General features: G+C 41.9%; 1 protein-coding gene across 1 annotated transcript in view; it reads right to left on the minus strand.

Moving 5' to 3' along the window:
• The window catches only part of wdr11 (WD repeat domain 11), a 70,308-nt gene that overhangs the window by 37,958 nt on the left and 18,520 nt on the right, over nt 1-13,830 (minus strand). Inside the window, exon 11 of the mRNA XM_085368869.1 lies at nt 32-116. Within this exon, the coding sequence (XP_085224995.1) occupies nt 32-116 (85 nt within the window). The remainder of the gene's footprint in view (nt 1-31; nt 117-13,830) is intronic.

Consider the following 13,830-nt stretch of genomic DNA (forward strand, 5'->3'; position numbering starts at 1 on the left):
TTGTACACAATAACAGAAACAATAGTCTTACCTGACTTCACATGAGTGAACGCTGAGTTCTTTGTGGAGAAGTCCACTCGTTAGGTTGTAGACCAGCACAGACCCGTTGCTCGTGCCTAAGCAGAACAAACGGAAACAGAGAGCAGGGAGTAAGACATACGAGCCAGGCTGATGCAGAGAGGAAGAAAGGTCACAAGCCAGAGTTACATATCATAGCAGCATCTAGCCTCCAGCAGTATCAGAGACACGATGTGTCAGTGTGACACCCCTGTGTTCCCTGTCACTGCAGTAGGTGTGGAAAGAGGCAACACATCAAACCCTGTGTCATTCAGCTCACAGCCTGAGAACATCAGTTTCATCTGCTGCTGAAAACGACACAACAGCTCGATCCATCCCTAAACTTTACCTGATTAAATACCGCAAGTGACAGTCGACACTCCCACAAACTCAAACTTTTTTTAAAAACATTTGTTCATACTCATATTGCACTTTTAATGTGATTTTCTGAGGTTTGCTTATGCAGCTAAAAAAAAAAAAACCCAAAAAAAACATTTTTTGAGCAAATACAAGAAATGTTTTTTTTGCCCTGACATAAATTCATACACAAAAAAAAATCAAACTAAGACAACTGAGTCGTCACTTTGAATCATTTGCATCTTCTAAGGATGTGAACAAGTTTAAGTTCTAAAGCCTCTATATCCCACCTTAGCTTAATTTACAAAGTGGAATGGCATCATGCCTATTGTACATATGCAAAAAACCCAATTTCATTTTCCTATATATGCAATAATATCCTTTATTTGCACTCTTTGCTTTAAACCATAGACTATGAAAAACTACCAAGTAGTTTGAAAACAATCAGGAATGACAAACTATTATTTAAAAAACCCAAACTCTGCGGTGCATCTAATATCTAATGAAGACTCAAGTTTAATGATGCCTGGAAAGCATTTAACTGGGTCTGGGGCATTCCTTCTGCAGGTGCAGAAACACATTTAGTTTTTGCAATTATATTGACTGTGACCACAGTGACTATGATCACATGCTGACAAAACATCTGGAATCGGTGATAGGCAGTGTGGCATGGGTGTTTGTGTATCCTCTTCCGTCTCCTGGTGCTGCTAATAGATGGCATGTAGTGTGGGCACAAAGATGCTTCAGCAGGATTTGAACAGGGAAGGACTGAGTGGAGATGACATTCCTGCAGCGTGACTTCCTCACAGCCAGTGTTTGTTTACTTTATGCAATATTAGTCAGGCTCTGTACCTCGCAAATTATCACCTTATAGCTTCAGAGATTGTTAATCTATTAAAAACACATGTAAAAATGTCAAGTTGTTGTTTTATGTGGATCTGGAATACACTTCTTGGCTCAGCATAATGACTCCAATGCTTTAGCTGCTTGGCAAGGTCACTGGAAGAACAAAACTGAAAGAAGTCGCTCCTTCAAGAAATATATTAGTGAGCATGCCTGCAGAAAGGCCAGCCAAGCAAGCTGTCTTTCCTAGTCCCAGTGTTTATGCACAGTTAACCAACAACTGGCTGTAGTCTCATATTAACCACACAGACATGAGAGTGTATACGTCTCCTCTAGCACTTGCTCAATAAGACCACACTATTGTTTATTTCATGTAGAATACAAATACGATGTTTTCTGACCAGCTATTTCTATAGTGCTAGTGGTAGTGTCGGCCTTGCAGTTTCTATCGAGACTAAAATAATAAGAATATCTCAGAGTTTGTATGTCTTGGGTTGTCAGTTCTATTTATTTGTCCTGTAATAAAATAAACTGATAAACCATAAATTAACCTTTATCAAAAAGACCACGGGAGTTAACTATTACAAAAATGAATCATTAATTTTAATCAAAACTTCATCCTTTAAACATTCGGTTTTGGCTTGGGCATGGATAGTACTTGGCGATACAGCCTCGCTAGCGTTTACTGAGGATTTCAACACAGCAACAAGGTCAAGGCTCAAATCAGCCAAATGCATTAAAAGTCATTGGAAAACATTTTAGCATTCAGCAACATAGCACACAGTCCTGAACAAATGGTCATTCAGATGTTATCACAGTGAAGAGTTGGGATCAGTGGGGACGATGCAAAACATTCAGCCAGGTACAAGCTAAAAAAATATTTTAGTTTTGTGTCATCATACTGGCATTTTATGTCATTTTCATGTAATATACTATAGTATTCTTTTTTTTATTGCTGGTATAGAATGTGCAGCAAAATATTTCATTAATAGCGTATTTAGACAGATTCTTGCACCTTCCCATTTAACCTCATGAATTCCTTGAGAGTACCAGAAATCATTTTATGCTAATCCAAAAATTAATGTTTCAATACCAAGTGATGACAGATCTGAACTCCATCTGCAAATGAACCCAACAAATTATGAGAAGGGGGAAAGATAGAAAAAGAAAAGAGACATAAAGTGGAAGCTTTGAATGGATTCTTTTGTGGGCTACAATCCCGATTCCTCTCTGACAGGCCACTGGAGCTGATAATTAAAATCCATCAATCCGATAATTGCTTTGCTTTCTGAAGCACAGTAGCTTTATTTTGTATATTTGTTATTGATAAATTTAGATTTTGCTTTATTGATACTTTATTTAAATCATCCATTTTCTCTGGTTCAAACCACACAGTGGAGTGTAGCTGTCAGGAAAGTGTGGATAAATAAATATTAGAAGGCTGGGAGGGATATCAGTCTGTCAGTGTTTGTACAAGCCACTGAATAAGAAGGGTGTGGGCCTTGTACCTATCAGTAATGGAGCTGTCAGATCCCCCAAGGCTTACAACTCTTTAAACAGGAGACCAGACAGCAGTGATTTTGGGAAGCTCCTTGGGTGCAGAGCTTCTGTAACCTTTCCTAAGAGAGGAGAACAAGAGCAAAAAAGACTGGCAGAGGGGAAAGTGAGAGACGGAAATGAAGAAAACAGAGTTGGGAATCCCTGCACTTTGTCTAACTGTGATGAAACTGTGGAAGGCAATTTCAAACCTCAGTGCTTTCACACCATCAGCAGTAGGTGCATCTCCTGCTTTAATTGCACTAATAGAAAGTGTAAAAAGTCTGTATCCTTAGCTGTTCCCCTGACTAGTGTCTCATAACTGAGAACTCAGTGTTTCTCCTCTTTAACTTGTGCACACATTAGGGAGAAGCCGAATGCCGACTGGAACAGAGGCCAAGAAAATGATACTGCATGTGCCAAGCACTCATGCGTGAATCAATCTGGATTTACTGATCAGGTAAAATATACCAACACCCCCTAGAATACCTGCCCCAGTGCCAACCGTGGCAGCAATACTGAGGAGGTGAGAAATGCTACTGTAACTTTGACTCATTGATCATTAATGATCAAGGAACTGACCTCACAGCCCATTGTTCATTCAGTGGACTGGTTTCAGTTATTGTGCAAATGTACTGTTTATAAGGTTGGGGAAGCCTGCAGTCAGCTGAGACAGAAGAAGTCACTTGGATGAGTGATGAAACATTTCTCCCACTGAAAACGCTGCGTCAAGATGAACAGAAACGACTCGTAAACAGAAACAACCTGGGGATTTACTTACCTGGATGGTTGAGCGCGCATCAAGACAACGTAACCTTGACTCGTTTTGCATTTGATGATAGCGTAAGTAGGTAAAGTAAGTTTAAAAAGTTTATTTATTAAGCACATTTCAAATTCACAAAGTACTTTACAACAGGAAACAGTAAAATATATTAGAAAACAGACACAAAAAGATAAAATAAAACCGTAGATTGAAAAAATCTTGACAGTGAGATCTTGACTCGAGACAGACTGTTTAGTGCTTTGTATTTGCATACAGGAATTGTATATATGACATTAGTTAAGACATTACAGTAATCTGAGCGCAATGACACAGCGAGTAACAGGCTCCAACTCTCCAAATGCAATATTTAATATTATTGTAACTTGTACTTTGTGTGCACATTCCCTCTAACTGTACTAATAAAATAAAGTGGCTATAAATGACACGCATTAGCCTCAAGATACCATTTTAATTAAACATACTTCAGCTTCTGAATTATCTGGACGCTGCCTCCACCTTTCAGCGGAGATTGCGATTCTCCTTCTAAATCCTCGGTGTAATTAGCCAGACCTTCAAACTTATTATTCACAAGGCATTTCACTGGAAGTGGAACAAAAGACACATTTCAATAATGCAGCTAGAGACTGTTTAACTACTTGACCGTGCAAGATGACAACGGGGACTTGCCAAATGATGTGCAAAGAAAACCTAATCATCCTGTTCTAGCTTTAGATTCAAAATGCTACCGAGAGCCAGCTGTGCCAAGTCACCCCACACCATCTGCAGCAGGACGAGCAGCCACTCCAATCCCTTGTTAAATTGGGGAGGGAGGGTCAGTTTTTCTACTATTGCTACCTCTTCATTCATTTCACTCCTTAACAAAAACACACACACACCTAAGACAATTTGCTATTAACAGTTTTAGGTTTTCCCCTTAGCTCTTTTAGAACTATTGCACTAATTAGGCGATAATGTGCAGTGAACTTAAGAAAGTTCTGTCTTCCATAACTGTGGACCTGACAGGTGTATAGCAAAAGTAAACAGACCAAGAAAATGGTTGTAAGACGTAGAGCTTGAAGGTATTATTATTCATCTGCCTGTCTGTAGGTATGAAGGAGGCAATGTATCTTTAAGGTATGATTAATTTATGTGTCCAATGTCAGGGGACAAAGTGTAGCCTATTTTTCAGCCTGACAACTAAACTGAAGGTTTGCTGCAACAGGGAGCGAAAAGCAGCCTGCCTAGACTTAAAATGGAATTTGGCACAGAACCACGAGTGTGTGTGCGCGCATGTCTACACACATGAAAAGCAATGGCAAAATGAGGGGAAAAAAAACACAATCCTGCTCTTAATTTCCCCTTCAAATTTAGACTTTCATAATTTTATGTATCATTACTGTAGTGAGGGAAAACAAAATTGCTATGCCGATCTAAAACTAATAAATCCAAACTTTGACTGCTTCTCTCTCTCTCTCTCGCTTTTGCCTGGCAGCTGTCTTAGGAGAGTAATAACAGAGGATGATACTTCAGATTAAGTCTATGCCTTGTGCCATCGTTTACAGAGACCGCACAGTAGAATTTGATGGCCCGCTGCTTACTCACCGTCTGCCTCAAGGACATAAATTACAGCAATGATATTGCATATTCACAAATCCTGACATGCACTTCATTTGAAAAAAATCAATTTTGAGTTTTTTTTTCCAGCTCAAACTTGAGATTGTGTTGCCATTTGAAATAAAGACCTGTTTAACTTGCTTGGCTTCATATCAGCTCTGTTAATTTCCTGTTAGGGACAAAAAAAATGATGACAATTTGAATAGCGTTCATTTTTGTGTGTGTTTAACTTTGCAGCAAAAACTCTTAAGGTGACAAACGGAATCAAATTTATGTTTATATATTTTTTGAGTCAACTGGGGGGGAAAAAAAAACAAAACCCTAGAGCGTTAACAAAGAGTGTCGATGTGCATGAAATTAAAATGCGCATGAAATTAAAATGCGCAGCTGCAGCTTATAGCTGCATAATCATTTCATCTCGTCTCCCTCTAAAGCATTCTTCACTCACTGGATATTTACAAACAAACTTTGATAAAATCCAACCAGGCTTTTCCTCAAACAGATCTGTGGTAGTTACACACGACGGCAAGAATGGCATAGATGAGTCAAATTTAATAAACATAAAAACAAAAACGAACCCTTCTGTGCGGCGAGCCAAACAGTTGCTGATAAACATCCATTTGTGTCTTCCACTTGGCATTCTTTTAGAAATCAAACTGCTGGCAGTGCACCTCTATACATTTCACTGATCAATAAGATTAGAAAAGCACTATATAAATGCATTGCCTTAACTATCTATTTATCTGTTAGAGTTAGCCTCGTCTTAATTGGCTTTCCTACACAGCTAGAAACTATAATTTCTCCAGACACCACGTCTAAAGCTGAAATTGCACTGTTGCTATCGGTGGGACTTCATTTTATTTTATTGTATTTTGCAGCCAATCGTTTAATGGAGATTCTTAAGCTGTTGGGAACAACAAATAAAATCATCACTGTTTGATATTACTCATTTTATAAGTCCATTTCCCCCCTTTTTAGGCTACAAGCCACTCTTGAGCAAGAAGAGAAATAAAAAAAAATATATATATATATATATATATATATATATATATATATATATATATATATATATATATATATATATATATATATATATATAAATAAAAACAAAAAAAACACCCAGCACGCCCCTGCGGGCGGTTTATCCTTCAAGCTCGGGTCCTCTACCAGAGGCCTGGGAGCTTGAGGGTCCTGCGCAGTATCTTAGCTGTTCCCAGGACTGCGCTCTTCTGGACAGAGATCTCCGATGTTATTCCCGGGATCTGCTGGAGCCACTCGCCTAGCTTGGGAGTCACCGCACCTAGTGCTCCAATTACCATGGGGACCACCGTTACCTTCACCCTCCACATCCTCTCGAGCTCTTCTCTGAGCCCTTGGTATTTCTCCAGCTTCTCGTGTTCCTTCTTCCTGATGTTGCTGTCATTCGGAACCGCTACATCAATCACTACGGCCGTCTTCTTCTGTTTGTCTACCACCACTATGTCCGGTTGGTTAGCCACCACCATTTTGTCCGTCTGTATCTGGAAGTCCCACAGGATCTTAGCTCGGTCATTCTCCACCACCCTTGGGGGCATCTCCCATTTTGACCTCGGGACTTCCAGATTATACTCGGCACAGATGTTCCTGTACACTATGCCGGCCACTTGGTTATGGCGTTCCATGTATGCCTTGCCTGCTAGCATCTTGCACCCTGTTGTTATGTGCTGGATTGTCTCTGGGGCATCTTTACACAGCCTGCACCTGGGGTCTTGCCTGGTGTGATAGACCCCAGCCTCTATGGATCTTGTGCTCAGAGCTTGTTCTTGTGCTGCCATGATTAGTGCCTCTGTGCTGTCTTTCAGTCCAGCTTTGTCCAGCCACTGGTAGGATTTCTGGATATCAGCCACCTCCTCTATCTGCCGGTGGTACATACCGTGCAGGGGCCTGTCCTTCCATGATGGTTCCTCGTCTCCCTCCTCTTTCTTGGGTTTCTGCTGCCTGAGGTATTCACTGAGCACTCGGTCAGTTGGGACCATCTTCCCAATGTATTCTTGGATGTTCGTTGTCTCATCCTGGACTGTGGTGCTGACACTCACCAGTCCCCGGCCCCCTTCCTTCCGCTTAGCGTACAGCCTCAGGGTGCTGGACTTGGGGTGAAACCCTCCATGCATGGTAAGGAGCTTTCTTGTCTTTATGTCAGTGGCTTCTATCGCCTCCTTTGGCCAGCCTATTATCCCAGCAGGGTACCTGATCACGGGCAGGGCGTACGTGTTGATGGCCCGGATCTTGTTCTTACCATTCAGCTGACTCCTCAGGACTTGCCTGACCCTCTGCAGGTACTTGGTGGTTGCAGCTTTTCTAGCGGCCTCTTCATGGTTCCCATTCGCCTGCGGGATCCCCAGGTACTTGTAACTGTCCTCTATGTCTGCAATGTTGCCTTCTGGTAGTTCAATCCCCTCAGTTCTGACTACCTTCCCTCTCTTTGTTACCATCCGACTACACTTCTCCAGTCCGAATGACATTCCAATGTCATTGCTGTATAGCCTGGTAGTGTGGATCAGTGAATCGATGTCTCGTTCACTCTTGGCATACAGCTTGATGTCATCCATGTACAGGAGGTGGCTGACAACTGCTCCATTATGTAGTCTGTATCCGTAGCCAGTCTTGTTAATGATCTCACTGAGGGGGTTCAGGCCTATGCAGAACAGCAGTGGGGACAGAGCATCTCCTTGGTAGATCCCGCACTTGATGGTGACTTGTGCTATGGGCTTGGAGTTGGCCTCTAGTGTTGTACGCCACATCCCCATTGAGTTCCTGATGAAGGCTCTTAGGGTCCCATTGATCTTGTACAATTCTAGGCATTCCAGTATCCAGCTGTGGGGCATTGAGTCATAGGCCTTCTTGTAATCAATCCAGGCAGTGCACAGGTTGGTCAGTCTGGTCTTGCAGTCTCGGCTGACTGTTCTGTCTACCAGTAGCTGGTGTTTTGCGCCTCTGGTATTCTTGCCAATCCCTTTCTGTGTCCCGCTCATGTATTGACCCATGTGCCTGTTCATCTTAGCCGATATGATGCCTGACAGGAGCTTCCATGTAGTACTGAGGCAGGTTATCGGTCGGTAGTTGGAGGGGACCGGTCCCTTCTTGGGGTCCTTGGGGATCAGGACCGTCCGACCTTTGGTTAGCCATTCCGGGTGTCTCTCGTTAACTAGCAGCTGGTTCATTTGTGCTGCCAGACGCTCGTGGAGTGCAGTCAGCTTCTTTAGCCAGTAGGCGTGAACCATGTCGGGCCCTGGTGCTGTCCAACTCTTCATACTGGAGACCCTTTCTTGGATATCTGCCACTGTGATGGTTACTGGACCCTGTTCAGGGAGGTCGCTGTGGTCTGCCCTCAGATCCTCTAGCCACTGAGCATTGCCGTTATGGGTTGCGTCCTTCTCCCATATGCTCTTCCAGTATTGCTCCGTCTCCAGCCTTGGTGGTGCTGTTCTCTTATTGTTCCCTTGCCACTGAGAGTACACCTTTGCTGGTTCTGTGGAGAACAGCTGGTTTATTCTCCTGCCTTCTATCTCTCTGGTGTACCTCCTCAAGCGGCTGGCCAAGGCTGTGAGTCTTTGCTTGGCAGTTTCCAAGGCCTCAGGTATGGACAGCTTGCTGTATTTCTTAGGCACCTTATTTGTCGCACCTTTCTGCAACTCCGTTAGTTGGCTAACCTCCCTCCGTGCTACTTTGATCTTGCCCTCTAGCCTCCTTCTCCATGGAGGGTACTGCCCCTTGTGGCTGTTCAACTTGTAGCCAAGCATCTCACTGATCACTGCTGCCGTATTGTAGATCAGCTTGTTAGTGTCGGTAATCGTGGTTGTAGGTATTGCCCGTAGTGCTGCATTAACATCATCTAGCAGACCTTCTGAGGGTACTTCACGTAATCTTGGTAACCGGCTACGGGGGATCCAGGTTTCAAGCTTGGCCATGATCCTATTTTTCAGGTCAGTTCCTCTCGCACTCAACTCTCCTATCGCACTTGGGGCTATGTACCCAATCTCGGGTGGGGGTGATGATATCGCCCCCCTGACCTGGCGTCCTGACTCCTCCTTGCCGTAGCATTTGTGTTGTACCTCGTCAATCTCTAGCTGTGAGAGCAGTCCCTTCTTTCGAATGTTGGAACACTGCGCTACTAGTTGTTTCGCCGTCATTGTGGATGTTGGGTCTCGAAGAATGAATATATATATATATATATATATAGTAGGGGTGCAACGATACACAAAATTCACGGTTCGGTTCGATACTTTGGTGTCACGGTTCGATATTTTTTCGATACAAAAAAAATGTTCATGCCTTTTTAATTTTTCATTTATTAAAATTATAAATTTATATTTTAACTCAAAAGTACAGTTTTTAAATTTAACCCTAACCCTTGTGCGTGTTTTTTATTTTGACAGCGAATGCGCACCTGCGGACCACTTATGTGCAGCCCTGGTTATATAGTTCGTCATATTGCAGCCACAGAAATTATTTTGTCCATGAAACCATAAAGCTGCACTTTCTTTTTGCCTTATAGTCTGATTTGTCATAACTTCTCCGTTTTGTGGTAAGCTTTTCTTTGGCTGTCACTTCTTCACCCTGACCTGTCTTATTTGGCTCAGCAGAACTAAAATATATATATCCTGCTGCTTTTACACACGCACTCACATAAGCTCAGCAATTCTCTGCGCAATCAACCTCTCACATGTTTAAGCTTGCTGTGGGAGATTTCACTTGTCATGTTTGCATAGTAAGCTAACGATTAATAAGACGATGTCAGAGGAATTGGTGCGCAAATTATCATCACTCACAGATCAGTGCTGTCGCTCTCTATACACAGTTCGCATGATTGCAAAGTGAAAGCAAAAAAACAAGTGCAAATTCAAACGCGATTTCAATATGTCACATATTGACAGTGGCTCACAGATGCCAATGACATAATTACCCAGCTACATTTCTGAAAGAATGCAAAAGCATTGACATATATTTTTCCTTCCTACAATAGCCCGACGGGCAGGGCAGAGATAGATTTTGGTAGCCCGACTGAAAAAAATCGCTAGCTCCAGGACGTCGGGCTAGCGATATTGCAAGCCCTGTATCTGATTGAGGAATCACTCATCTTTGGAAAAGAGAGTTTATTACAGAGAAATGGCTCTTTCCAAAATAAAAGCTATACTATCCGCTTCTTCTGGGCTATATTCTCAGCAGCATAAGGAGAATCATGTGCTAACAGCTGTCTAAATGACTCGGCTAAAGTTAGTAGCATGCTTGTTGTTTTGGTCTTTGCACTAGGATGATGTCGGTGTAAATGTGCAGTCATATTCGTTGTGTTCCCACTAGTGCTTTCAGGTTAATCTCGTTGAAATGACCTTAACGCCACAACACGGCAAATCTCCGTTAACGAGCTACCGCCGATCGCCCCGTGTGTGGGGCTAGACAGCCAACACGTTAACGAGCTAACTGCGCTAACACACTAGCTCCCACCCATGTAATTGAGCATTGCATGGCACATCCAACATACTGTTTTACTTTAGTCCATGACTCGCTTACCTTCAGGGTCATACGTCACATGAAAACCAAAATAATTCCAAACGCCAGATCTGAATGAGGGTGGGGGAGGTCCATGTGTCTTGCTAGCTTGCCCTGCGCTCTTCCTTCTGACTATGCTGTCTGTGTTGAGCGCTCAGTGGATCTGCGCTCGACAGTGCAGCCTAGGCGGAGTAGTCGAACGCAGATTCACTGAGCGCTCGACACAGACAGCATCATCGGAAGGAAAGTTGATAAAATAAATTACAAATGTTGTATTGTTCGATACATATGCGTACCGAACCGAAAGCACTGTATCGAACGGTTCAATATCGATACGAATATCGTTGCACCCCTAATATAAATATATATATATATATATATATATATATATATATATATATATATATATAAATAAATAGCTGCTGCTGTATATATATATAGCTGTATATATATATATAGCTGCTGCTATCTGCTTAAACATGCAACAGTGAGGTGACATGCATATTTTGTGCTAGTTTGTGCTTATCTTCAGGTCACTTTTGATCAGGACATGTCCTTCAATGAGCATATTAAGCAAATATGTAAGACTGAGAGTGATGCCGTAAACCTAGTTCATTCATGACTTCTAGGCTAATCAATTACAATTAGACTATTGTAATTCATTATTATCGTCAGGTTGTTCTAAAAGTTCCATAAAAAGCCTCCAGTTAATACAGGGACAAGAGAGAAGGATCATATTTCTCTCAGATATTTTTTCCTGTTAAATCCAGAATTGAACTTTAAATCCTTCTCATGAACTATCAGGTCTCATCATATCTTAAAAACCTCATTGTCCTTTCTTAACCAAGCACTTCGCTCTCAGACAGCAGACTTACTCGTGATTCCTTGGATAGTAGAATAAAAGTAGAATTGCCTCAGCCTGATAGCTGAGGCAGAGGCTTCAGCTATCAGGTCCCTCCCCTGTGGAGCCATCTCACAGTTTGGATTTGGGAGACAGACACTCTCTCTCTCTCTATGTAAGAACAGACTTAAAACTTTCCTTTTTGATAAAGATTATAGTTCAGATTGGAACAGGTGACACTGAACTATCCCCTTAATCACGCTGCAGTTGGCTCAGGCTGCTGTGGGACAGCTGTGATATGCTACATTGTGACACACTGAGCACTTCTCCATTCACCTCTTTTCCCTTTCCAGGTGTTTAGAATGGAATGAAAATATTATTATCCCACATTGGGGATTCACGATTTTCTGTTGTTGTTGTTTATTTACCACTGCAAGATGTCATTACTTTTTCATCTTCTTTCTCTCTCAGTCTGTGTTTTGCCTGTCTCCCTATGCTTTGTTTTTTTTTTTTTTTTCCTGCCCCCCCGCCCCAACCAGTCACGACAGATGGCTGCCCCTCTCTGAGCCTGGTTCTGCTCAGAGAGGTTTCTCCAGCCCACCTTCACGCGGTCTTTGCACATAGGGGGTCATTTGAATGTCTGGGTTTTCTCCAGAATGCTGTAGGGTCTTTACCTTACTGTGTAAATCACTTTGCAGTGACTGTTATTGTGATTTGGTGCTATATCAATAAACCTGAACTGAAATGTATTTTCTTTATTAACTCAGAGTTTGAAAAATACAAGCAGTGGAAGCATTTGGCACACTTGCTACACTTGTGAGGCTGAGCCTCTGTGTGAATAAGGTGATAACAATTCCAATCTCATAAATACAGGGAACTTTCCCACATTGGTTACAGCAATGCTGTTTCTCTAGAGTGTGGATAGACTGATCCAGCTGTTATTCACTGAAAACATCATCACACTCATCATGAGGTCTGTCCGGATATTTTCAGCTGTGGTTCTGTGAAGCAAACAGAGATGGACAATTTAAAAAAAAAAAAGCCAGTCATAACAGTGTAGTAAGATTAGCAAATCACACAGGAAGAGGTCTCCTGACGCACAGAAAAACTGGGCATGGTAGAAGTGAAACATTAAGTCAATTATCTTTTGATAACCTTTTGAAATTTTCTATAAAACTAAAAGAATGTCTGTGCCCGTACCTGACAGTAGCAGCAGCTACATCCGAAACGAACTGAATAAGGGGCTTTCTGTCTTAAAAAACAGAAGAAAAAAAATGGCACAGTCGGATTGTGGAATTTATTGCTCAGGGCAGTTCTCAGGGGTTCTGAAATCACAATATTATATATATTACTACTCATTCTGGACGCCTTATAAATATAGGCAGGTACACACTGGTCTCTAGTCTGTAGTATAAAGCGGTATATAACAACTATCACTTAAGATTCTGTGAATAATAATAATAGTGAATAAGAGCTTTTTCTTTAAGTATTAGCTGCTTTAAGGAAATACGAGTTATCTGTGGGATGCAATCAGTGCACTGGGGCCAAAATAAGATCACTTTAAGTGTTACAACTGCTGTTGAGCCCTTTTGTAATGACATTACAATAAAATGTCTTTATAGCTAGGGCTGGGTATCGTCACTGATTTCTAGAATCGATTCAATTCCGATTCACAAGGTCCCGAATCGATTCGATCCACGATTCGATTTAATTCGATTCGAATCTGGGAAATTTTGACAGTTAGAAATATTATAATTCAGATCAGTACATTTACATATTTTTGTATCTATTAAAAGGAAGCTGACACACGCAAGACTTTATCAAAGTTGTGAGCATCACAGCAGAGGCCTTTGTGTCAAAGTAGCTGAAGATAAAACACAGAAAAACATGAAGGTGATTTTCCTGGCCTGGGATAATCTGCAGTACATCAAAAACGAAAGAAAACCATTAATCAACACATGAACATTACCTCTGAAGTTACAGCAGTTTTATTACAGACACGGCTAAGCGTTTTGCATTTTGCTTAATTTTAAAAAGTTTAAAGTTGTTCAATATTGAACGGCAGAAATCAGGTTTACTTTTCGGAAGTAAGTAAAAGGGAAAAAAAAAACGTCGGCCGACAGCGCTGTAAACAACGGTAGACTTGTGCGTAACAAGCAAGCGAATAATGCAGGAGAGAGAGAGAGAGAGAGAGAGCCCGCGGATCAGAATCAGCGAGCTGTCGGCTTTCAGCCCCGACCGTCAGCTGAGAAAGGCGACATCTCACTGATTCTGATCCGCGGGTTGCGCTGTG

This window comes from Diplotaxodon limnothrissa, linkage group LG13 (assembly GCF_057381915.1).
Source record: "Diplotaxodon limnothrissa isolate DT_005_m linkage group LG13, D_limnothrissa_male_GT1.1, whole genome shotgun sequence".
NCBI classification, from domain to species: domain Eukaryota; kingdom Metazoa; phylum Chordata; class Actinopteri; order Cichliformes; family Cichlidae; genus Diplotaxodon; species Diplotaxodon limnothrissa.